Here is a 26206-nt window from a genome sequence, read left to right as displayed (position 1 = left end):
AAATGGACTAGTAGCGAAAAAGAGGAAATAGTAAGGGGTTGATTTAGTGGAATAATTAGAGGGGAAGAAAACAAGGAGTGCGGGAGAAGGGAAGAAACATGGGGGGGGGGGGTGGGTAGAGAAATGGGTAGAAAAGGGTCAATGAGGAAGGAGCTTAAACATAAAGGGAGTAATCAAAAAGATCCTGTTAAAAGATGTTTAGCGCAAAACAAAAAGAAGGGGTTTTGAATAGGGAGTATTCGTTTCCTTTTGCTTTTTTTGGAAAAAATGAAAAATTAAAGCAAAGACACTACCAGGCAACACACGACATCTACTCTTTTAACTACGCTGTTCTAAGTCTTTGACGAACTTGGATCACCATTGAATATTTTACAACCTATCTTTTTATTAATTCTCATTTCCGTTCATCCCTTTAAATTTCAGGCAATATCCGTCGGCAAACTAAAAGAACTCACAGAAAGACTCAGAGACTTGCCTTTCTTCCGATTCTCTCCAAATGTGGAGAACAGATCGTTGATAGATTTTGCCAGTCACTCAGTGACTGTGCAAGGTCAAGGAATTTTGGCCAAAAATGGCGCGGATTTTGTCAAACGAAGTTAGCTGTATGAGACAAAGGATGTTACACGGTGGCGCGAAGATATGAATATTATCAGTTCTAGTGGTAAAATATTTTACACACAAGCGCAACGAGTAAGTAAAATATTGTTTTGGAGAAAATAAAATTCACATCTTCAAACTGTAATGTCCTTTTTCAGTAGACAAAGAGACTGTTTGCGCAAAAAACCAGGGGAAAGCGGGAAATGACGTCATCAATATCCTGAAAATATCGAAATATGCGATTGGGGCCCCGGATGTAGTTTCGTGTGAATTTTACAAGTGGCCTGTTTTCCGAAAAACACTCATGTCTATATAATAAATATTATATAAACAACAATGGAACAGCAGGTGAGCTTTCGACCGAAAACTGATGATTTCTTCACACGTGAAAAAGATCACCGTTGCTATGGTTACATAACAACTGATGCGTTTCGCAGCGAAACTGAAATGGCTTGGGAATGCGTTGATGTTTATATAATAAAAAGAACATTACATGGCCACTTGGAGATACGAAATTTCCCTTTTCGAGTCGAAAAATATTTCACTCGTTCGCTGCGCTCACTCGTGGTTCGTGATATATTCTTCAACACTCGAAGGGAAAGTTCGTATCTCCTCGCGGCCATGTAAAATCTTCTATTTAAAGAGATTATCAGGCACTAATTATCTTACCATCACGGGCTTTTGTTTTCAAGGCAACTACAGCTTGGTAATAGTGTAGTTTAAACAAAGAAAATCTTTATCCTGCTGATCTTAATTAGCATAAATTTTGACGTTTTATTTTTCCGTTTTCTCCTAAGTTTTAGTTTCGATTAAGAAGATATACCTTTGTTGTTTTATAGCGTACAGCTAAGAATCGTATCAAGTTTTATATTATCATTAATATTATTCCGAGCAAATCAAAGCACCCGAACTCTCCCAGTTCCTTTCATTCAGTAACCGCATTGCTATAGTCGTTTTCTGAAGCTCTCTAGGGCTAGAATAACATGATTCCTTCTTCCTCTTAAAAGTGAAATCTTCGTATAGGTGATCATACGCTTTTGAGTTCAATTTGAAATTAATCTGCACGAGTGAGTTTTTCAAAAAGCTGAAATTGCACGAGCCGCTTCGGCAAATGTAATTCCAACTTTTTGAAAAACTCACAAGTGCAAATTAATCCCAAATTGAACGAGGAAAACCGTATTATTGCTTATTAATAATATAAAAATGAAAAAATTCGTGTGGAGGAAGTGCCGAAAGATCTTTCTTGAAGCCATGCATTTTTTTTTATTCGAGAAAACTGTTTTCAAATTTTCCGTGCGACATTTTCGTCATCATTTTACGTGATATCGTTGGCTTAGAAAATTTCCTGTTGTCTTTCAGCCAATCATAATCCAGAAATACGATTTGTAATTTGCACTGGTGTTACACTTTTTGCATTGGTGTTACACTTGAACTGCACTGCTTGCAGCCAATCAGAATCGAGTAATTTTTTCACGTATATTTATTATTATTAAAAAAAAAGTTAACTCAAATGTTAACTCAGAAGTTGTTTCTAGTGCCACGAGAGCTGGTCTGCCATTTATCTTTCCTTGCTATTTGGAATCAGGGTGATGGAGATTCAGATCTTTTTTCATTTAACTGTGAGTACTGATCGCAGTATTAGCCAATCAGTAAAGGAGGTGAGAATTAATCATATGAGCGATCACGTGATAAAGGTTATAAATACCGTCTACAGAAGGGGTTTCCCCGAAGAGAATACAGACTCGTTTCCCCGTATTGAGTTAATAAGCAATTTAAATTTCGTTTTCGATGATTTAGTTATAAACAAGAATGGAAGGATTCCCCCAAATGAGCTTACGTCATTACCTATTTGTATGACTTTACTCGCTGTCTGCTTCAGAATTGATCACATTTATTTTAAGATGGTGGAGAACAGATAAACATCGAGTTTCTGGCCATTTGTGACCATTTTTCCCTTGTAATAATCCAAATTTTAAGTTTCTAATCGATGGGTAACTTACGCACTCACACAAGACACGTGCTACAGGGGCAATACGATGTGTGTTTTTGCCATCAGCCCGTTTTTGCTAAGCCTCCCGTCCCTAATAAATGTCCCCTCCCCCCTCTTTACTAACTGCCATCCTTGAGCTACATCGAATCATTGCGATATGTTAGGTAGATCTAATGTGCACACTTCAATTCTTCCCTGAGGAATTATCAGGCAGTTTAGTCTTGCGCACCAAATTAGTCCATGAAGCTACTAATCTACTCCCTGATGGAATTGAATCTATTAATCATTCCTTAAAATCAATCATACCTAATGTCTGATTAATTTTTAAAATTAAGCTGTTTGGCCTCATTAGCTCTAATTAACAATTATGTTGTTTTCACCTATATTACTTCTAATTAATTTCACCCTATTCAGATGGGCGGGGCGGTCAGGGGGGAGGTGGTCAAATAAATTTGGTATGACATGTCATATTCCTCGGAACTTTACGTTGCCGTGGCTTTCGTACTTTCGTGTGATCATTCTTTCATTTTTATGACTCTCAGCCATTATATTATTAACTTTGATTTAGTTTTAATCGTTTTCTGACGAAGAAATCCAAATCCAAGATGGTGGGTCTAAGAGATCAAAATGGTGTCTGTTTAACAAACATGACACAATTAACACTTGATCTGACGTCATCTCATGTTGTTTACTTCAAGAGAAACATTTTTGAGTATCCTCGAAGTTCGGTTAGAAATAATCTTAAAGTTACGAAAGGGAGGGTGGATATAAGGCCGTATCTACGGAAATCCGGTCCGGTCCGGAAATCCCCGGCTAATACCAGGTATCCACCCTGCCTGGCCGAACAAAATAAACTAAAACGGAGATTGAGTTCACGGCATAAAGAACATGGTTTTGTTGGTTTCCTCTTACAATTGTGCGCTTGGGTAGCCAGCTACATTGCAGGGGAACTTAAACGCAGTTTTCTGGCCTTTTCCGTGCTTCAACGCTAGCCCGCGAAATTAAGTGGTTGCCTGTCCTTGCCGTATCCAGGTATGCAAGACAGAGGAACTTACACGGCGGCGCAAGATATAAATCTTACTTTCCAGTAGTAAAAAAAATATTTTATGAGCGAGCGCAGCAAGTGAGTAAAATATTGTTTTTAACACGAGAAAATCATATTCACATCTTCAAGCCACCGTGCAATTTTCATTTTACTATAAAGACAAACTGACTGTTTGCGCAAACACTGTGAAAACGCGGGAAATGACGTCTTCAATATTCTTACTGGTGAGTATATGGAGAATACGCCACTCAGATCGCGGATGTGGTTTTGGATAACTTTTACGAGTGCTGTATTTTCCAGTAAAACACTCGTGTTTATGTAATAAAAAGGAATATGCAGCTTTACTTCCCCTCAACCTACAGCTCCTACTAAAATGAAATAAAAGAAGTAATTTTAACTGAAGGGGAAGGAAATTAAAATTGGAGGACCGTCAGCAGTCAGTGTAAGTTACAACCTATATCAACTTGAATTTGAAAATAAAAGTGAATGAGTCGCCCAATAGCGTTTTCAGAAAATTGATGTGTTGAGAGTTAGCCCTTCTGCTCGGCATAATGATCTTGCTCCCATAAAGAAAGGATTAACGCTCGAAACTTCAACTTCGCAACGCAACTAAAGCAGTTATTAATATACTTCTGTTAGTTTTAAGTTTTCAATTAGCTAAGTGCTGCAGGTACTGTCGACGACGCATGTTTTTTTTTTCCAGTCGCCTAACATGCCTGGTTTGGGGGAGGGTGGGGAGGGGGGGGGGGAAGGGGGGAAGAGAAAGAGCAACTCTCTCATAAAAAGGGCGGGGGTGCTCATCATACCTTAAAGGGGATTCGAAAGTGGTTTTGGTACCTCTCGGGGTGTTCAGCCTCAAAAGGTCCACAGTGGGAACTTTTGCAGTGCCATTTTATAGGCTATATTAAGCCGATAAAAAGATGACAGAAGATGACGTGTTGTTTTAGAATTAGTATCTCTTGGGGGTGAAAATTGTTTTACGCCACGCCCACAAAGCTGGATCTTGGTATCTTTTATGGACTATTTTCAAAATTTCCGACGACCACCCCCGTCCTTTCTATATGGGAGTTCACCCCCCCCTCCCCCCACCCCTGGGGCTAATATAGCTGAGAGGTAGCCTGCAGAAACGGAGTCCAGCTGAGATTTATGTTACTTGCAGTTTTAATTTATTCCTCTAGATTGAAAATTTAAAAATAAACAAGAGACCCGTCAACTTTACCTAAGGAGGACATACTTAAAGGATAAAAAAAGTTCTTCTTATTTGGCTACAGTACAATGTTCACGATAAATGTGATAAATGTCATGCGAACAATTTCTGATGTCACTCTATTTTAAACTCTTATTTACCTGACAAAACTTTAACCAACAGGTCAGCGTTTTTGTTTCACTATTTACAAAGCTAACTGTAGACCTTACTGGTAAACAGGAACTTAAATCCTTAAATTTAGACTTCCATTGGCCTTTGTGTTCCACAAAAATTCGGTCTACTTTATATACTCTTTTCATTTTCTACGCTAATCAATCGACTCGCAACGGATTGGCGAAATTTCAAATCGTAAAGCTTTTTTGTCTTGTAAACGAGGTCTGATTTATGAAAATACTAACAAAACTAAGATGTTCAGAAATATAATAACGTCAAATAAGGAAATGCATGTTATTTCTGACGTTAATTTACTGTACTTTAAAATCCTGCTTTCTTCAACTTATCTTAACAATTGCTACAAAGTGTTACGCTCAATGTTTTTTTCATTAAGTACATTATTTACAAATTGAACAACGAATTTCGCTGGTAAAACACTAGGTGTATCAGTTAAGCCTTAGTTACACTGCTTATTTTTCCTCGCAGCGAAGATCCAAACGATTGAAATCATCATCTTACATTCCTAAACTATTGCTTACTTTACTTGCTAGAGAAGCAACGGTTTATCCTAAAAAAGGTGAACATATATAAAATAAAACTCGAAAGTTTTGTTGCGCATATCTCTCCCGATGCGTCCTTTTAGAAAGAAAAATCTCAAAAGTTAAATGTCAGTTTAATTTATATACAGGTTGGTACTAGCAGTAAAACTGTCCGTTGAGGTCATGGCATATTTTACTTCTCATGCGATCACTCGCTGCCGTCCTGGTCATTCTTGCCAACACCTGATAGAGTAAATAAAGAAACAACAACAAAAAATAGTAACCATCTAAATTTATTTCCTTAAATTAAAAAAAAAAAAAAAATCGGGGCTGCGCGCTCTCTGATTAACTCAGTATTATATTTTATGCTCAAAACAAGACAACCGTGTTTTACTATCTGGCCGAAGTAAATAATCTGAAGCCTTGAATTATATCGTCATAAAACATTACGGTATGTTAAAACACTCACGAAATATGTGAGGCACTCGCTTGTTGCTCTTACTTTCCTAGATTTCTCGTTCTCTAAAATTTCCCTCCGAATTCGTTATAACATGATAAATGGCTGTGGCCTGTTGATTGCGTTGTATTACACTGTAGGTAATTTCATGGTTTACACTCTCATGATGGACAGAGCTAGTTAGCAGTCATAAAAAACAAACAATACGTGAGCCGCACAAGATCAAACGACAAACACTTAAAAAAAATAGATATAGAAACCTAAACACACTTTCGAAAATACATACAGCTTGATCGATCACATCTCAGGAAAACTGTAAGTAAATGCCAAAAGCCGTTTATTAAAAATTAGAAAGCACTTATGCATGTTTTCATTGAATCTTACCTTTCTCTCCAAAATCCAATGTCACGTCATCTCCAATCAATATAAAAGGTGCCCACCGGTTCACATCATAGCCCTTACTTCTCATCCACTTCATGGCCTCGTGTAGAGATTCACCAGCACTTTCCCCAGCGACAAGGTGATCGTAGAAATGCGTCATTAACTGCTCTGTTGCTTTGTCATCCAGGGCCCACAGTGATACCAGCACTGAGCGTGCGCCAGATCCTAAGAATGCTCGGGCAATTCCAACAGCTCCCTCGGCCTTTGTTTGCCCACGAGCACTGTGGCAACAGCTAAGGACTACCAGTTTAGCTCGCAGTCGAATCTTTGAAATGTCAGACATTGTCAATAAGTAGAGTCCTTCTTGAGGTATTCCGTTAGGAACACGAAAAGATGGTGCAAGGGCAATTGCTCCTCTTTCAACATCACCGTGTGCGCCGATATGAATCAAAGCCACTGAATTCATCGCTTCAAGTACTGCCTGCTTTGTTGCTTGCCGTCCCAACAAAGGTTCAACTCCTAACTTTTTTGCTACCATCCTCGCTTCGTTTTCTGCACATTGCAGTCGAGAAATCTTTGTGAGTTTTCCTTTGAAATGCACCTCACCAACATCAGGATTTCCCACTATCAAAGCACCCGTCTGACAATGGTAGTCCGCTGGACTTTCATTAATGAGCTTGAGAGTTGTTAGAGAAGGAGCAATACGGATCCTGAAAGTCTCAGATAGGTACTTTCCGCTTTCATCAGTTAAGGCGGCAAATGGAATTTGGTATAAAGCGCGATCAGGAACAATGATGATTTCAGGGCCCTCAAGGAAGCGCGCCACAGGAGCGATGATTAGTTTGTAACAGATAGGAAGGTTCATTTTAGGTCCTTGGTCAGCTCTACGTTCCTCTCCAATTCGCCAACCTTCATGGCTGTCCTCATTCCATGTTTTCGATTCTGGTAGAAAACCGTGTAAGCATTGGTCTTCGCAAATCTCCTCTGGTAAAATGCCAAAACTTCTGAAATCAAAAAATTGTTCCAAATGCTGCCTTGATCCTTCCCGAACTAACAGGTCATTTCCTTTTATCACCTGGAAATGTGTGGTTTCGCTTGCTTTAAGAATCCACAAATGTATTTTGTCAGAATAATATGAGACGTACAGACAAGTGCGGTTAAACACTTTTCCCACCATGCCTTCAAGATCAGACCATGCTCCAGAGTCAGCTGGCATTTGATTGTCCAAAGAGTACTGAGCTGACATTAAATCTGCCAAAGCTCTGGCCTTCGAAAGATCTGAAACATACAGAGCTTCAGTAGGATTCCCGGTTTCGCAGAGTAAGTTACTGAGATTTCTGTAGCAAAAGATATTTTGATCCGCGATAGAAATCTTAAGTTGATCGTTGTCGCGAAGGGAGTTGCGCATTTCCTCGCATTTTTCAATACCAGAACGAAAATACGAGATTGCTTCCTGAATCTTTCCTTGTCTCTCTCTAAGCTTTGCCATTTCAATTAGAGACCCCAACAGTGTCTCAACATCTCCAGTCTTCTCACTTAATGCAAGTGCCTTCTTGATATATTCTTCCGCACTATCATAGTCAGACTTCGCGAAAAGAAAAACTCCGAGCTTCAGATAACTACGTGCTTCTAGTTTCCTGTTTCCAATTTTTTGGCTTATAGCCAGCGCCTTTTCAAAATATTCTTTTGCTTTTATTAAGTTACCTACAGCTTGCTCCACAGCTCCTTGGTTGACGCAAACGCTGGCCACTCCTTCTCTGTCTCCAATGTTTGTAAAGATGACAAGTGCTTTCTGGTTATATTCGTTAGCCTTGTGGTACTTTCCAAGAGAGTGAAAGCTAGCTGCCAGCTCCAGAAGAGAGTAAGCTACAGTACTCATGTCGCCAATATTTCTGCCCATAGCCAACGATTTTTCAAAGCACTCTAAGGCCTTGCCATGTTCGCCAACTGAATCATACAACACTCCAAGGCTCGTGTAAGAGGAAGCTTCTCCACTTCTGTCTCCAATTTCTTTCTTGATCACAAGTGCTTTCTCGAAATGTTCTCTAGCCTTCTCATATTCGCCAACTGATCGATACACCACTCCAAGGTTTGTGTAACAGGAAGCTTCTACACTTCTGTCTCCAATTTCTTTCTTGATCACAAGTGCTTTCTCGAAATGTTCTCTAGCCTTCTCATATTCGCCAACCGAATCATACACCACTCCAAGGTTTGTGTAAGAGGAAGCTTCTCCACTTCTGTCTCCAATTTCTTTCTGGATCACAAGTGCTTTCTCGTGAAGTTCTCTAGCCTTCTCATATTCGCCAACTGATTGATACACCACTCCAAGGTTTCTGTAAGAGGAAGCTTCTCCCCTTCTGTCTCCAATTTCTTTCTTGATCACAAGTGCTTTCTCGTGAAGTTCTCTAGCCTTCTCATATTCGCCAAGTGATCCATACACCACTCCAAGGTTTGTGTAAGAGGAAGCTTCTCCACTTCTGTCTCCAATTTCTTTCTGGATCACAAGTGCTTTCTCGTGAAGTTCTCTAGCCTTCTCATATTCGCCAACTGATTGATACACCACTCCAAGGTTTGTGTAACAGGAAGCTTCTCCACTTCTGTCTCCAACTTCTTTCTGGATCACAAGTGCTTTCTCGTAAAGTTCTCTAGCCTTCTCATATTCGCCAACCGAATCATACACCACTCCAAGGTTTGTGTAAGAGGAAGCTTCTCCACTTCTGTCTCCAACTTCTTTCTGGATCACAAGTGCTTTCTCGTAAAGTTCTCTAGCCTTCTCAGATTCGCCAACTGATCGATACACCACTCCAACGTTTGTGTAAGAGGAAGCTTCTCCACTTCTGTCTCCAATTTCTTTCTGGATCACAAGTGCTTTCTCGTGAAGTTCTCTAGCCTTCTCATATTCGCCAACTGATTGATACACCACTCCAAGGTTCGTGCAAGAGGAAGCTTCTCCACTTCTGTCTCCAATTTCTTTCTTGATCACAAGTGCTTTCTCGTGAAGTTCTCTAGCCTTCTCATATTCGCCAACTGATTGATACACCACTCCAAGGTTCGTGTAAGAGGAAGCTTCTCCACTTCTGTCTCCAATTTCTTTCTTGATCACAAGTGCTTTCTCGTGAAGTTCTCTAGCCTTCTCATATTCGCCAACTGATATATTTATCGCTCCAAGGTTTGTGTAAGAGGAAGCTTCTCCACTTCTGTCTCCAATTTCTTTCTGGATCACAAGTGCTTTCTCGTGAAGTTCTCTAGCCTTCTCATATTCGCCAACTGATCGATACACCACTCCAAGGTTTCCGTAAGAGGAAGCTTCTCCACTTCTGTCTCCAATTTCTTTTTTGATCGTAAGTGATTCCTCGAAAAGTTCTCTAGCCTTCTCATATTCGCCAACTGATCCATACACCACTCCAAGGTTTGTGTAAGAGGAAGCTTCTCCACTTCTGTCTCCAATTTCTTTCTGGATCACAAGTGCTTTCTCGTGAAGTTCTCTAGCCTTCTCATATTCGCCGACTGATATATATATCGTTCCAAGGTTTGTGTAAGAGGAAGCTTCTCCCCTTCTGTCTCCAATTTCTTTCTGGATCACAAGTGCTTTCTCGTAAAGTTCTCTAGCCTTCTCATATTCGCCAACTGATCCATACACCACTCCAAGGTTTGTGTAAGAGGAAGCTTCTCCACTTCTGTCTCCAATTTCTTTCTGGATCACAAGTGCTTTCTCGTGAAGTTCTCTAGCCTTCTCATATTCGCCAACCGAATCATACACCACTCCAAGGTTTCCGTAAGAGGAAGCTTCTCCACTTCTGTCTCCAATTTCTTTCTGGATCACAAGTGCTTTCTCGACAAGTTCTCTAGCCTTCTCATATTCGCCAAGTGATCCATACACCACTCCAAGGTTTGTGTAAGAGGAAGCTTCTCCACTTCTGTCTCCAATTTCTTTCTGGATCACAAGTGCTTTCTCGTGAAGTTCTCTAGCCTTCTCATATTCGCCAACTGATTGATACACCACTCCAAGGTTTGTGTAACAGGAAGCTTCTCCACTTCTGTCTCCAATTTCTTTCTGGATCACAAGTGCTTTCTCGTAAAGTTCTCTAGTCTTCTCATATTCGCCAACTGATTCATACACCACTGCAAGGTTTGTGTAAGAGGAAGCTTCTCCACTTCTGTCTCCAATTTCTTTCTGGATCACAAGTGCTTTCTCGTGAAGTTCTCTAGCCTTCTCATATTCGCCAACCGAATCATACACCACTCCAAGGTTTGTGTAAGAGGAAGCTTCTCCACTTCTGTCTTCAATTTCTTTACTGATAAGGAGAGCTTTTTCAGAGAGATTTTTTGCTTGTGCGTATTTACTTTCACGGAAATGCACTACTGCTAGTTCTAAGCTCAGCTTAACTACGCTTTCTGCGTATTTTATTGCGTTTGTGGTATCGCTGATAAGACTACATGCTTTCCACATTGTAAAATATATCTTTACGTAGAATGATTTGGTGAGTTTCTCGTCTTTTATACCTGCTCTTTCTTTCAGAATGAACAAGCATTCCTTGCATAATTCGATTGCTTTTAGGAATCGATTAGTGTTGAGAAGGTAGCCTGTAACAATGAGGCCGATCGAGATGACTTGTACAACTTCGTCTACGGTGTACATGTCACTGAAGAACTTCTGTTAGAACAAAACAGAGAGTAAAAGTGGACAAAAATTTGCAACCATGTCGGTTTATCCATTTGCTAACTGCTGTTGTTATGATTTTAATATAAACATTTATTAGTATACTATTGCAGTCTGACTCAGGAAATCGTAGCGCAATTAGAAGATTGCAGCGAGGAGAGTTATACATTTATTTTACATGGAAAGACAGTGAGCTCACGAATGTCTATATATGTTTGCAATGATTGCTTGCTTAATCTGCTGAGATTAAAGTAAAGGATTTTTGAAAACGAGAGATTTTTTATGAATATCTATTCTGTTATTTGCTTTTCAAAATCTGGAAGCACTTATATACTTAAAAAATTCTTGCCTCCGTTAGTACACAGCAGGATGTAAGCTCGAATTAATTCATCGCACAAATTTGGGTACATAGTTTAGATCAAGTTTCGGTTTAAACTCCGTTTAACGTTTAATAGTAATTCCTGAAAAGAGAAATTTATCCGGAAATCTAAATTATTATTGATTTTACATTGCTCTAATTAGAACACGAGTTTATTATTTCGACTGGAACTTCTAACGCACATTACAATTATTTGGCAATTTAAATAAGTGAAAAAGATTAAAAATGGAATGACATCTCAACAGTACGTCTATCATCCAGGCATGTGTATCATTAAACAGTAAAGAATCTCTTTTCAGATTTCCTTTGCCTTCAGCAAGACAAAGTTTTAGAGCAAAGTAAAATAGGACTCCCATAATATTGCCGTTCAAAATTGTTGGCGTGGAAATATGATTAGCGTCTCTAATAACTATTTCCTTACTATTATATCATTAAGGTAATCTTTGTCTGAAAAACAACTAATAACAATACTACATGTAAACTATAAATAACTCAGTAAACTCACCACTCTCCTTTCTCTTGGTTTAAAGAACACAAAAGCGACAGTCTTTCTTTACTTTGCTAGCCTATAAGATAAGAGAAAAATTAAACTAACACCAGGTCTGATTCAAGACTTTTATTCCAATTTAATAAGTCCATGTTTTTGCCTCTAACTCCATGCTGATATAAAAGTACAACAGGGATGACAGAGATACATGACCGAAACATACAGAAATAAAGAAAGAAAGTAATTAAATAAATCAATCAATCAATCAATCAATCAATAACTTTATTTAAGTGCCAAATGTATTTAGCACTATTGTGCTAATTGAGGACACAGTAAATGAATAAACAAACATTACAAATGGAACGCAAACGTTTTAGAATACCAACTTGTGGGAGGCTGACAAGTTGGCTAGTGATACAACGTGGTTGAGAAGTTGAACTCGGAACTACCGAGAACAAAACCAGAAAGTGGTAGGGTGGAGGATTATTTTGAACCAGCACCTCAAGATTTCCAACCCAGCGCACTAAACCACTCGACTACCCTGCCCTCTCCTACAGACAAAGGTTAACTCCTCAAGAACTTCAAAGTCACGGACAAACATAGAAAACATACATTCCTTCAAATTTACAGACAAATATAAACAAACGTAATTGGACTGATTTGCCAAAGATAAGTTCACAAAACTGAAAGTCACAGATGTACAGGAACCCGCAAAACTGATTTTTTTTTCTCAGAGATAAATTTAGACGCAAACCGTCCAATAAACGCAGAAAACTGGAGGTTAGAGAAGAAGAAGCACAAAACTGCAGGTCAAACATGAATATAAACGCATGTAGCTGCCAATCAGAGGGTGACAGTCGTGCAAAACTGATAGTCACAAAGAAAATGAACACAAAAAAAGAAACCCACAGAGGAAGATCAGCGTGCACGAAACTGAAAGTCAATAAGGATTATCTTCTAAGGCATGATTTTCTGCAACTGAAATTACAAGGATTTCAACATCCAAATTCCTACAATATAAATTTAAACGTATTATTTATAATCCTCTGAGCATAGCTTCAACTTACTATTTTAATTGTTGCTTGAGATGTTCGAATCAGACAATCAACGCGGCGCTTCCCCTAAGAACAATGTGTGTTTAATATTAATAAATATACAAACGAATATATGAAAGATCTTATATTTGAACTGCGGAGAAAGACATGTACATTCTTCATCATCTACGGGCATATTACGAACTCACAGCGGAGTGACCAGCACCCAGCTGGCTTGATAGGTCAGGAGCACTGCACAGGCATCGCAGAGGTCATGGGTTCTGTTTTTCTTGTTTCAGGCTTTAATTTCACAACTGCTTAAGTTGTGTGTATAACTGCGATGATCAATCACGTCTTCATTAACAAATATATATGAAAAAAATTATGCACAGTAAAGAGGAGGGCATGCATTGAATAGACAATATCTTAATATATAGATTTAGGCCAGCCTAAAAGCGTAGCTCCTGGCCGGGTTGTTCAAAGCCCGATTAAGCTAACCCAGAAAAAGGTAGAATTTTGATATGAGTTTTGTAACTTTGCGGTGAGGTTTCTGTATATTGTTTAGCCTTCTGTTTTGAGTTTTAATAATCACCATATACACAAAACAAAATAGCAAAACACATTTGTATGGAAGAAAAAGTTATAATTCGATTAACTTTTAATCCTGGGTTAGCGTAAACCGGCTTCCGAGCAATCCTGCCCTGTTTCCAACAAGCTAACCCAATATGCGCCCGCGACCCAATCGATAACCAGCGCTTGGTCAGCGGTCAACTTCAAGAAAACACGTGACCTCTAGGAGCTGTAAACCTGAGCCCGCGATATGGTCACGTGATAATGGTCAGCGGATACCTTGTAATGACAGGTGTCAATTGATCATAACATGGATGTCCAATATCAAGGAAGTACAAGGTAAACCAAGGCTGCATGTCTCTGTCAACCTATTATTTGGAGTATGGCCGCCATGTTGGGCAACTCCGCCGTCGCCGTCGTCGTCGTCGTGCGTACGCGCCCACAAGCAATACCGCTAGCCATGATAACCATGAGAAAATTAACTCGTGGGTTTCCTTTTCTTTCCCATATGAGTATGGGGCTCCGCTTGGCGGCCCTTCGGGCCGCCGGAGCTCCGCTATAACTACTAGGTTAAGTGCACTGTTCTTACCGTTAGTAGATGAGTCAAAATCAGAATGAAATCCAATTCAGTCTGGATCAGCAAAATCGATGTTCCTTTGAAAAGGACAATAAATTATCAGTGTCATTTAAGTCTTTTCAATGCACAGTAACAACATCAAATATCTTAGAGGCAATCAATCTTTGACTTTTTTCCTCCACTGTGGCTAGCTACGTAAAACAAACAAAAGCTTTATGTTCTCAGTTTTGCAAGATTACAACACAATCAGTGTACACAAGTATTTTGTAGGCAATCTCAACATGCGTAATCGTGTTATCCCTTCTAATGTATGGTTAACAATCATTGTAACAGTTTCAGTCTTTTTTAAGTTTATTTTTCCCGAAAAGCACCACTTGCGAGGTTCAATAAAGTGTGTATGTATGTAGAAATAAAAGGAGAGTAGATGAGGATATCTACCGGAAACAAAATGAATACTGTCAGAGCTGCCACGAACCTGATGATACAAATCAAATGAGTACTCACCTCTACTTTTAATTCCCTTTTCCACTGCGAAAGAAAACCTTTCAAGGCCTGTAACACCACGTCACATCGCAATAGGGACTCTGCCTGCAATCAAGTGACAGAAGAATCACCAAAGTATTGTTTACGTTTTCTTTCCAATGCATTTAATTAACACCAAGATACTGAACTGTAAAACGGAGAACTTTCTGATTAGAAAGAAGTCCAAAATCCTTATTTTTATTTTGTTACTTCAGAGATTCAAAGAAAAAAAAAATGTTCCGTTCAGCGCCCACTCATCAGAATTAATTTTCTGAAAGAGGTTATTATTTTTCTATTCCACTACGTAATGTTGTATTTTTGAGCAATTTTATGTAATGTATGGCAACGTTTACCAAGCCTAACATCTCATTGAATATCAGCCAGTTAATTTGACGAGTTTACATTTCTCAGTGGCCAATTGCGATTTATAAATATCACTAACTGCTGTGTTCAAGTAATGATATAGTTTATCTTAAATATACAATAGTTATCGTTGATTCTTTTAGTTCAAAAAGTTATTGTGATATGTTACGATTTTTATCGACCAAATTTAATGTAGATGCACATGTGAGGTAAAAACCAATTACTTACCGTTCGATGAGAAATCTAAATCAGAATGAAATTCAAATTTCTAGCCTCTAGCAGCTAAAACAGCGTCTCGTTCAAAATAACATTGACGTACAAATTATCAGACTTTCGAACCATGGGATACGCTTTCGGTTTCGACGGGCTGTGGAGTCTTTTTTTATATCTGCTGAACATGTATCGAATTAATTAAAAAAGTAGAGCGAGAAGCTAGTTAACATTTGAAGACCACAGTAGCTATTCTGGCATTTGTGATTCTCTTTAGTCAGTATCCAGTCCCATCACTTATTTTGTGGCTTTTGGCACAGTCTTCTTTTGGCTTTTAATAGCATCTCTCACTGCCACACGATAGGCAGGTTTCATTTTCCCCTCGCGTTTCAGTTTTCTGATTCGCAATTTAAGTTACAATTACGCAGTTTAGGTACATGTTTGTTTCCTTGATACAGTCAACTCTCGCTATAGCGGACGCGCTCGGGGACTTCGTTTAGTATCCGTAATAGGGGGAGTCCGTAAAAGCGGGATGTGAGATAAAAAGTGCCCTTAACATGCAGAAAATAACATAGACAATGTCTGTGAAGCAAGGACTATAGTGCAGCCGATAAAAAAAGAATTGATATGAAGATAAACATTCCAGAAGTCTTTTGAAGTGGTTTTTGACAATTGGTGAACCGCAGACTGTAATTTTATATAATTATGTTATATGAGAAGTAGGTGATGTTCGCTTCATCGAGAGTCAAAACAATAAAATTGTCATTTTGGTACCTGACGAAAGTGTCCGTAATTCCGTAATGGCGAGAGGCCGTAATTTACGGGAGTCATTTCCAGTCAAGCCTCTATAGCTTTTGCCGGGGATCTGGATTTTGTCAGCAATAGCGAGGTGTCCGCAAGGCGACAGTTCACTGTATATACTGTACATACATGCATGACTCAATGTGTAAGATTTTAATAACTTTCTTTCGTCTGTGTTGCTGACGGGTAAGGAATTGTGCAATGAGATGACTGAAACGACACGGGAGTTCCACTCAGTATTAACGGCACCTTTCCTTCAAACAAATCATTCCGCTAAAAATCTGTTTTCCATGGTGAGGTTCTTCGGAGAGGGTGATCTAATCTTCTCCCAAGATCACTATGTTTGACGCTGGCCTTGGAAGATCCTGGGCTTAAGATTATGGGTGACCTACCCTAACCCGTTAAAATATTTTCTACGGGGATTAATGGCTGGCTGAGTTTGATTTTTTTACCTGAGCTATTGACAGGTGACCAGCTCTGTGAATTAGCCTTGCTACTTTCCCGCCCCCCCCCCCTACCACTCCTCACTCAGCCTTTGCAACCAATCCCAAAGGCGCGAGTTACGCCCTGTGACCACACCCAACCACCTAGATCATCAGACAACTTTTTTTTATCTGATAACGACGGGAGAACCAAACACACATGTAAGGCCGCACTTACTGCGCAATCCGGAGCTTAAGCAACTGAGACGCCAAGGAGAGTGCAGGGTAAGAAGTATGGGTTATTGACCAAGTGTGAGGTCAAGATGGCTGGATATTGGCCAAGTTCTCTTTTTGCGTGTTTATGAACCGAAACGGAGTCGAGGTCCATAAACCGGAAAAAAAAAAAAAAAAAAAGACCGAGGCCAATATCAAGCCATCTTGACCGAACAAGCTTGGTTAATAAAGGATTTATTATATGGCTCTCGGGAAAATTTTTGTTGCGGGACTCGGCGGGTAGTCCCGAGCCGACAAGATGGCTCCATCTTGCCCGCTCGGGTAGCCAGTCACAGCGCAGGATTTGATTCATCTTGCCCGCTCACGGAGGTAGCCGTATAATAAATGTATTTACATTTTACTTTGTTGTTAAGAATCTCGCAATATCTAAGACTATTCAGTGCGTCTATCAGTTTTAACAACTAGCTCCAGCTGAAAATGCAAAGAAAGCGTTTAATTCTAAATAGAAATTGAAAGAAAAAGGCCCTCGTGATTCAATTTCTACAAACAACCCTGAATTTGGCTTGAATTTCCCTTTGTTCTTTTATAAAGTATAGTTAAGAATTTTACCAAGTTCTAAGTTGTTATTAAGTGCACAGCCTTTGTTTCTTTGATTACTGGGTTGCTGTAGTTGTTTGCTGAACGGCTCCTTAATATTATAACAATCTGTATACTTCTTCTTCTTCTTCTTCTTCTTCCTCTGAAAACTGAAATATTTCCAAGCTGACTCAGATGTGTCACGTTATTCTCAGAAGTTGTTTGCAATGTCACAAGAGTTGGTCAGTCATTTAGCTTTCCTTATTATTTTGGAATTGGCGATGGGGTTTCACAGTTATCCTCTTTTCACCGTGGGCGCTGTTAGCAATATTCATGGCGATGACAATTAAGCCTGTGAGTTATCATGTGATATAAGTGATAAATAGGTTATCATGTGATATAGGTGATAAATACCTTCTTAAATAAGGGATTCCCCTAAATTGGTTAACTGAGCAACTTACGTTTCGTTTTTGGTGATTAGCTAATAAACAAGAACGGAGGGATTCCCCTGTTTTAATTTAATGAGGAAGTCACGTTTCGTTTTTGGTGATTAGGTAATAAACAAGAACAAAGGGATTTCCCCGAATGAGTTTACGTCATCACGTGTTCGTATGACTTTCCTATGTTCTGTTTTGACCGATTACAATGAGAGGGGGCTGAATAGGGTTGCTGGAACTGTCGGTTCTCAGTTAAATTTTCGGCGATTTCTCAGCTATCAGCCGTGAACTTTCCGAGAATCTCAATGTTTCCCGAGACGAAGTTGAGGGGAACACGGAGATTCTCGGGAAACAAAATTCACTGTTCCCCTCGGGACCAGTCATTAAGTGTTAATTATCAACTTCAAGATATCCATAATCTCACGACCGTTTTAAGTACCGCCGACGCTACAGTTACTTATTTACTTTTTTCAAGAACCTAACATAATTGAAAAGTAGTCTACAGAATTGGACTCGAGCTGAGATTTATATTGCTCACAGTTTTAATTTATTCCTCTGGACTTTGAATTCAAAAAAAAAAAAGAAAAAGAAAAGAAAAAAAAAAACAGGCCCGTCCTGTGCGTTATGAGATTGGTACTTGTTGAAAATTTCCGGACTACTAGAGAAACATTTCAATTTATTTTGAACGAGATAGAAAATAAAATAACGAGGCGAGAGACCATACATAATACGCCGAGCTGCTAATGCTAAGCGTGTGGCCTTGTTGGGCCAGCCCATTCCACCCTTTTTACTGGTGTTTTTTTGCCCAACAGGAACGTGTTTGCATCTCTTCTCCTGCCTGTTTTTGTGAGAGTTAAGCATGCGCCAGGGATAGATTTATGACAAAAAGACCTGGAACCTCACGGGTGAGCATTTAAACGAACGTAAATCTCTGCACGGCGCATCGATTACCCGTGCCTCCAAGAGGTAGACTCTGCACCCCAACAATTTTAGGCACTGGTGCCACATTTCATTTGGAACCCTTACGTTCACACGAGGAGAATTTAGAGTGCCGTGCCCGAAAATGGGCAGCATGTTGCCAATTATGTGCCGTGCCGTGCTGTTTTAGCGCATGTAAATGGGGCTTATATCTTATCTCCGTACTTGTGTATGAAAGAAAATTAGTTTCGATGTAGTATAGGTTGATGAAAACTGAGTGAACACACATCCTGTGAATTGTGTTTGTGTATAAGATCAGAATTCAAACTTGCATGTGCTTACGAGATTCCAGGAGTAGGAGAGAAAATAGTATAAACTTTACCTCTAACTCATTCATCAAGAAAGAATATTTCCAAAGACATTATCAAATACGGCAACGATTAGAAAATTCTTGTTGACGTGAAAAAATGTTATAAATCCAAAATGTGTATGGTGGACAACTTTCCTTGACCTTTTCCATGATCGAGTTTTCCCTGACTTATGTTAAGCAATTGTTCTCAGAGTATTGTCAAAACAGTCTATTATTTAAGGTATTTTCCCACATTATGACGCACTAAATGCATGCTAGTGTTAATTGTTTTACTGGAATTATCTGGTTTCCTGACTTGTCTGCTGTTTTCCAAACTTTTGATATATTTTAGCCTGTTCATTCTCAGTAAGTTTATTGCTTTTCCACGACTTTCCATGACCCAAACTTCAATGTCAGGACTTTCCATTCCTGAAAATGAAATTATATAAAAATTCCATGACTTTCCAGGTTTTCCATAGGAACCTTGAGTTAAATTCCGAAGAAAGGGAGGAAAGTAACAATAAACTACGCGACAGAGCAACTTAGAAATGAAAAATAACTTCCCTTGAAAACTAAACAACCAACTCGCGACGGAAAGCTGCCCAAATATTATTCAAAAAAGAAAAAACGACAATGACACAGTGCAAGGTGCAACTTGTAGCAATATGGCCGCCACTTGAACCCTCGCTAGTACCCAGTCCACTTGATAGACAATGATCTTCGATAGCCTGGATAATAAAAAACAATCGACTGCGCATGCTTGCAATCTTACATCCGACAAAAATTTTGAATTTTTCCCGCTATTGGCAAGAATAGGCTACTGTCTCGCTAAGGCTCGACAGCAATTACCCTTGCAAGCGACGGGTGGGATCTTCTATCTTCTGCCCTGACTGTTTCTCGCTGAAAATAACTTTAAGCCCCTAATTCTGCGGGACTGTTGTAGCCCCTCTGCCCTCTTGTTCCAATCCAGACATAAGGTTCTTTTTCTGTCAGTTTTAAGGGTTAAAGGAACTCAGTCACGGTATTTACGTTCTAATTCGCTCTGCTCAAACTAACGTAAATTACTTTCCTCTTACATGCAATACATTCAAAACAACCAACACTGTTTGATGGTTGGATCCTCAGGCATTCCAACCTCATGAGAAATAACAAATCAAAACAGAGAAAGGAAAAATATTACCGCGAAAAAGCTGATTATCACCGTCAGACTTAATGCGCGTAGAAGGGCCCGGCTTAGACTTGTCGGAATCCTTCCTCTTTTTGTCCGCAGCATTCTTCGCCTTCCTGACGCGATTTTCGTCTTCGGAGTTTGAGACGATGTCATCCGACTCATATTCTTGAACCACTAGCCAGCGGTCTATGCTGCGGTCAGCAATCTTTATTATCTTCTGCCTCTTTTGAATGATTTGTTGTGCTTCCTGAGACAAACTATGTACTTGAGCGGGGTCGTCAGCACTGGTCTTTATTCGGGAAAGGTTTTCTAGTTTGGCGTTCACCTCAAACTGCTTTCTATTACCCTTGAATTTAAATTCTGAAGCGGACCTCTCTATTTCCGACTGATCTTCTATCAGGTTTCCCTGGGCTTCGAGTTGTGTGTTAAGATATCCCTTGAATAAGGAAAATACTTCGTCCATCAGCTCTGAACTTTGAGGTTTAGGATTCTCTGGTGTTACAGTCTTTCTCTTTCCTTCTTTCAACGTCAGATTCCGAGTCGGACATTACAGCTAGTAAAACGAAGGGCAAACACGTCGGAAACAGGAGCGTGCGAGAGAGGAAGAAGCACCTCGTGCTGGTGAATACATGGTAGGCAGTGGCCAATCAAAAGGTGCCACAGAAACTCCTGGAAAGAATTGCTTACATACCCGCGGAAAATACAGTTATTTTGGCCTCATGCAAAATTAACTTTAAATTTAAGAAAACCTGAGAATAATAATTTACAAAGACAGAAAAAGACTGAAGAGAATATAATAAACCATAACGAAACAAGGATGGCTAAGGATGGAGAAGATTGACACGGATTATACAACAGACGAACTTGAAAAACTTAGGCTAAACTTTTGAAAATGCGCAAACCGTGACATAGCTCCTTAATACATCCAGTTAAATTGCAGAGTTTTCTTTCTTCTTTTGTTTTGCCAAGGTTATAGGCCCATCCTAAAAACCAGTCATGAATATGATCCCTTGTTGCCTCAGTAACACGGACCTTTCTAGCTGACCAATGTAAGTAAACTTTCAGAGACGATGGAGAATGTCCTCAAAGTCTTACGGTCTTTTGGCAAGCCTATGCTAAGGCTCTGTCCATACTATACACCGGAGAAATTTGATAACGGTTTCACTCTGAGAACGCAGCAAATGTTTTCCGCCCACACTACGCCGGAGGAGTTTAAAAACGCAACAATCACCCGCCATTTTGGATTTACTCTGTCAGGAAAATCACATGATTATCGTGACGCTATCGTTTTTCAAAATGCTCCGTTTTCGAATTGTTTTCCGTCCACACGAACTGATGAGAAGGCGTCGTTTTCAAATTCCTCCGGTTTGAAGAGTGTTTTCGAAAAGCTCCGTTTTCGTGACGGATTAGTGTGGACGGTAGGCCTAACCGTAGAAATAAAGCTGCGTTTTCAAATTTCTCCGGTGTAGTGTGGAGTGGGCCTGAGGAGTCGGCTTCCTGTCCAATCTTTTTGCTGGTTTGATTTAATGCACAGCTCATAAATAGATTTTGTTTTTCCTCAAAATGAAAATCGATGCCTACCGTCTTTAGCTAAGTTATAAGACAGAAACAGAAATATTTGGATCAGGTTGTAAATGGCAACTGGGAGAAGCTTATAATAACCATCAGATGAGGGGCCATGCCTTCATCAACCCCCTCCACCCTCCCCTCCCTCATCTCATCATCCTCTCGAGTTAAAAAATATTTCACAAAGGAGTATAAGTGATGCCAATTTTGGTCAAAGGTGATAACGTCAGAAGTGAAACAAAGGCCAACGCTCGTCATGGCCGGTTACAGGCGGCACGGGAGTCAGTGGGTTATTTTACGATAACTACAGAAATTCTGGTGCGTTCATTGGCTAATTTTTGTTGTCATTAAGCGGACAGACACATGAATTTATAATTTATGCGACGCGTCAACGAGCGAGAGTGGACAATTTGACAATTTGTTCTCGTAAAAAACAAATTGATGTCAGTTTTTAATGCGTCTGTCCTGTTATTGACAATGAATTTCGTCATAACATTGTCAAAGTAGTCTGCGAATCCACTCGGCTATTCCCTCGTGGATCCACAGCTACGTCAACAATGTTATGACGAAATTCATGATCAATAACAGGACAGACGCACGAAAACCTGAAGTCAATTTGTTAAAAACATGGCTTCGGATAAGTAAAGTTACCGGGACTTTCGAGAAAGGGGACCCCGGTCACTTTTTACCCAAGCCGGTCATCCAGTTATATAAGGAGTCGTACTTTAGTTGGGACTTTTAACAGCCTTGTACTATTCTATAAACTTTCTAAATGCGACACAAACGACATAGCAAAAAGTATATTCATTCGAGAATCTTACACATATATTCTTATATCCAAATTTGTTTACAAGAGTTTTGCAATTATAATGAAGGAAAGGTGCTAGCTAACATTATCTTTATGTCGGACTCATGTGAACCCTCATGTTAACGTCTATTTAGCAAATAAAAATCACTTCACTCAGAAAAAAAAAGAAACTGTCAGGAACACACATGTATAGCAGTCTTACAGGACTTTGAGCTTGTATGTTTTATTGACAGTTCAGTGTTTGGTGTGTTCAACTGTAACCTCAAACAGCACTGTTGAGCCTGTTGCCCAGACGTTTTTAGCAGAGTAATCAGACCCTGCAAGGCTCCTGTGCTGTGTGGCTTCAGTCAACAGATGACAAGGCTTACACAGTTTCTGTATTTTGACCTTGAGGTTATACATGTATATAACAGCTATTTACATCGCTGATCTGTTAAGTTACTTTCCCGCACTATCATCTCTGTTTCTCTTCTGACCCCCTCCTCCACCCCCTCGTCCACCGAATGAGCCTTCTCTGCCTCCTTCACCACCACCTCTTCCACTATGACCTCCTCCGCCTCCGTCTCCGCCACGACCACCACGCCCTAATGATGAAACAAATTTAAACCTATGAAAACTAGCACTTGTATAGAATCAGTACATATGGGATTTTTTTACCCATGCTATCTTCACAGCACTGCGTTCTGTTAGTAGCTTGTTAGGCTCTATTACCAACCGCTGTTCGGGAAAGGAGCCCGCGCTCCTCCCCCGAACTCACGGCTGGACTCGTGGACTTGGCATTGTTAATTTCAACCTATAAGAAATCTGCCTGCCTGGATCGAGCAGGCTGCATAAATTAGCTTTCTCGCAGTAGCAAAGAAGTTGTGCGATATGAAGTGCGATCGCATTAGTGGGACATTTAACCAAATACCGCCAACTGATGAAATCTTGCCTGATCTAAACCATAGTGGCATACACAACACGCAAAATAGTCAACAGACTAATGGTTAAAATCTATGCATGAATCATGCGATGCCAGAATGTCAGAAAACGAACAAAGTCAACAAAGAGAGGGATAAACGGCAACATCGATCTCAAGAAACAAAACACTCAGTCAAATTGATGTGTACGGTAGTCTTCTTGAAGGGAAGCGACACCAGTCTCTGGCGAAGCCAGACAAAATGAGCCAAAGCAAACCGAACTACCAAAACATAAACATGGTGTCAACACCATGCACACCTTTGACATGACAGTTGCTACACCATAGTCAAACAGCTCCGCTCTACTTTAAAAAAAAAAAAAAACTCTTCTATAGAACACAGCATGTAATGCCCTTCTACAACAATAATGTGAAACAAAATAGGTTGGACGGCCAAAATTAAAAAAAAGAAGTGGCGAAAACGCTACAAATTTTACGAGCCGTAGGCGTCATGTGGGCCTGCCTATGATTGTCATCAGATGACATTTCCGGCCACCTCAAGCGCGCAAGAATTAAATTATGAATTTACGTCACAGACATGCTTTGCCGCTCACGCGTCCAGCCGTCTCTTCTCGGGGAGGAACGTAGACCGGACTCGAGAAAGCGGCGGAAATCAAGCCTAGTAGCTTGTTTGTAGACTCATAACAGACAAAACCACAGGGTAACCATTCAAATGAAAGCTACTGAGCAGCACTTTCACGTGGCACTGTTTTTACATTGTACAAGATGGTTCTAACATTTGTTAACTTAAAAGTCAGTGGATGAAACCCTAGTGTGTGACTATTAAAAAGAAAGCTATTGAGTAACACTTTCATGTGGAACTGTTTATTGTGCTGTACAAGGTGGTTCTAAGCTTTGAGTCTGTGGATGAAACCCTAGTGTGTGACCATTCAAATGAAAGCTATTGAGCAGTACTTTCATGTGGTACTGCTTATTACGCTGTACAAGGCAGTTGCACTTGTATCATTTCAGTCTGTGGATGAAACCCTTAGCAAATGTGTGACCACTAAAATGAAAAGCTATTTAGGAGAACATGTAGTTTCATGTTTGCCCTTTGGCCTTCTTTGGAGGAACAGTAGGGGTTTAAAATGCAGGTGTCCTGTAATTTGTCATACCTGGTCTTCATGTGCCTCTGCTTCTTCCTTGTTTTACCATTTCATCTTCTACCATGTCAACAACCTACATGCAAGATGCCAAAGATGTTAGCTTCGCTGAGCAGATTTTGGTCATGATGTCAAGGCCAAAACCTTTCAACATTAGCGATACCCAAAAGCAAAGGATGATGATTCTATTCATTAATCTATTCATACCTCATCTGGAATCCTAAGATATTTTATGTTGCTATCCCTGACATAACATTCAGGTATCTTCCAAAACCTGTCTCCATCCTGAAAGGAGAAAACAGAGGTCATCTATTTAACAAAAGGCCATCAAAGCATGACAAAAAGAGTTTCATAAAACATTTTCAGGAAGAGGGCAACTGGTTTTCACAGGCGGGCAATATGTTTGCAATTGAACTTCTTTATAAGAAAAACTTTCCGCTAGATGGTCAAACCAGGTCGGCAAAATCATCCTCACAGCTGGTCAATTTGCCCTGTGCCTGGCCCTTAATCAAACCCCTGCAAAATTGCACTTAATGCAATGACATTTCAGCGAATATTAGCAAGGATACACATAATTTAAATACAGACAAGGGTAGCAACTGTAGCTGCTGTGGAAGAAACTTACTCTGGAAGTACAAATGACTTCTCTTAGATTTATGTTTATCCAGTTGTCACAGCTTACAAGATGTCCATTGTATGTCTCTCCATTCTTTAGCTCTACCAGCTGTGAAAAATAAGAAAAGTTCTGCCAAAGTCAAAATTGTACATTCATATATCAGAAAATAAAGTCTGTGATTAGTATAGGTGCCTCAGACATAATAAAGTTTGCATATGAGCCAAGTGGCCCATTAGGCCAAAGCTTATCCTGGTTTCTGTAGCATGAAGTGACTAGGAGTATTTCTATTCCCAGCTGCATGGGACGCTAGACCTTCCCAGGGCTACCCCAGCATTAAATTCGCCCGTACACATCTATACACCTGGGTGAAGAGAGGCACTGTGAGAGTTAAGTGTCTTGCCCAAGAACACAACACTATGACCCCAGCCAGGGCTCAAACCAAGACCGCTCAGAGTCAAGTACACTGACCATGAGGCCACCACGCCTTCTGATGCCTGACATAATGTCATTGAAATGTATGCCCAAGAGAAACACAGACACAAAATGAATGCCACTCCATTGTATTGTACAAGCATATGTACTGATCCACAGTTTTTAAGATCATTTATAGTCCATATCTTGTTTTACAAGTTTTGCAGCACAATCACTCAGAATCACTGCATGCTCTTCACAATTGAAGGGGTACAGGAAAAAGACCCTCAGTGACATCCGATAGGCTGCAAAATTCTCCTAGCAAATTGCTTTTCACTTCCTTGTACAGAAAAGGAGAATTTGACATGAGATCAAGGGTCACTTAGGGCCTTTTTCCATACACCCCTTCAGTTATATCAAACATTTGCAGAACAGATTTTAATCCTCGAATTCCTAATAACACTTGTCAATGGGTCTTTCTTCATAACGCGAGCAAAAAGCCACATGTACCTGTAGCAAGTCTTATTTGTTCACTAACTGCTAGTTTTGAGTACATTTGGTGGACAGTAAAATTCTCAGAACTAGCACGAGAGGGAGTTTGTGACTAGTAAGGAAAATTAATATTTCGAGCTTAAGAAAGAGAGGGTTTAACGGTCGCATACATA

The 26206-nt window shown here is 39.8% G+C and overlaps 1 protein-coding gene and 1 long non-coding RNA gene across 2 annotated transcripts in view; both read right to left on the bottom strand.

Moving 5' to 3' along the window:
* LOC145468489 (uncharacterized) overlaps positions 1–26206 on the bottom strand; it is an 88445-nt gene that overhangs the window by 59514 nt on the left and 2725 nt on the right. Inside the window, exons 3-4 of the long non-coding RNA XR_014042208.1 lie at positions 25140–25238; positions 24722–24799 (exon numbers count right to left, since the gene is read on the bottom strand). This is a non-coding gene — a long non-coding RNA (uncharacterized LOC145468489). The remainder of the gene's footprint in view (positions 1–24721; positions 24800–25139; positions 25239–26206) is intronic.
* The window catches only part of LOC145468742 (uncharacterized), a 42600-nt gene continuing 22133 nt past the window's right edge, over positions 5740–26206 (bottom strand). The window contains exons 8-10 of the mRNA XM_081452443.1: positions 8450–10441; positions 6373–7849; positions 5740–5774 (exon numbers count right to left, since the gene is read on the bottom strand). Coding sequence (XP_081308569.1) covers positions 5740–5774; positions 6373–7849; positions 8450–10441 — 3504 coding nt within the window. The remainder of the gene's footprint in view (positions 5775–6372; positions 7850–8449; positions 10442–26206) is intronic.

The sequence above is a fragment of the Orbicella franksi genome, chromosome 14 (genome assembly GCF_964199315.1).
Source record: "Orbicella franksi chromosome 14, jaOrbFran1.1, whole genome shotgun sequence".
NCBI classification, from domain to species: Eukaryota; Metazoa; Cnidaria; class Anthozoa; order Scleractinia; family Merulinidae; genus Orbicella; species Orbicella franksi.
Note: the sequence above shows the minus strand (reverse complement) of the source record. Positions and strands in the feature narration are given on the sequence as shown.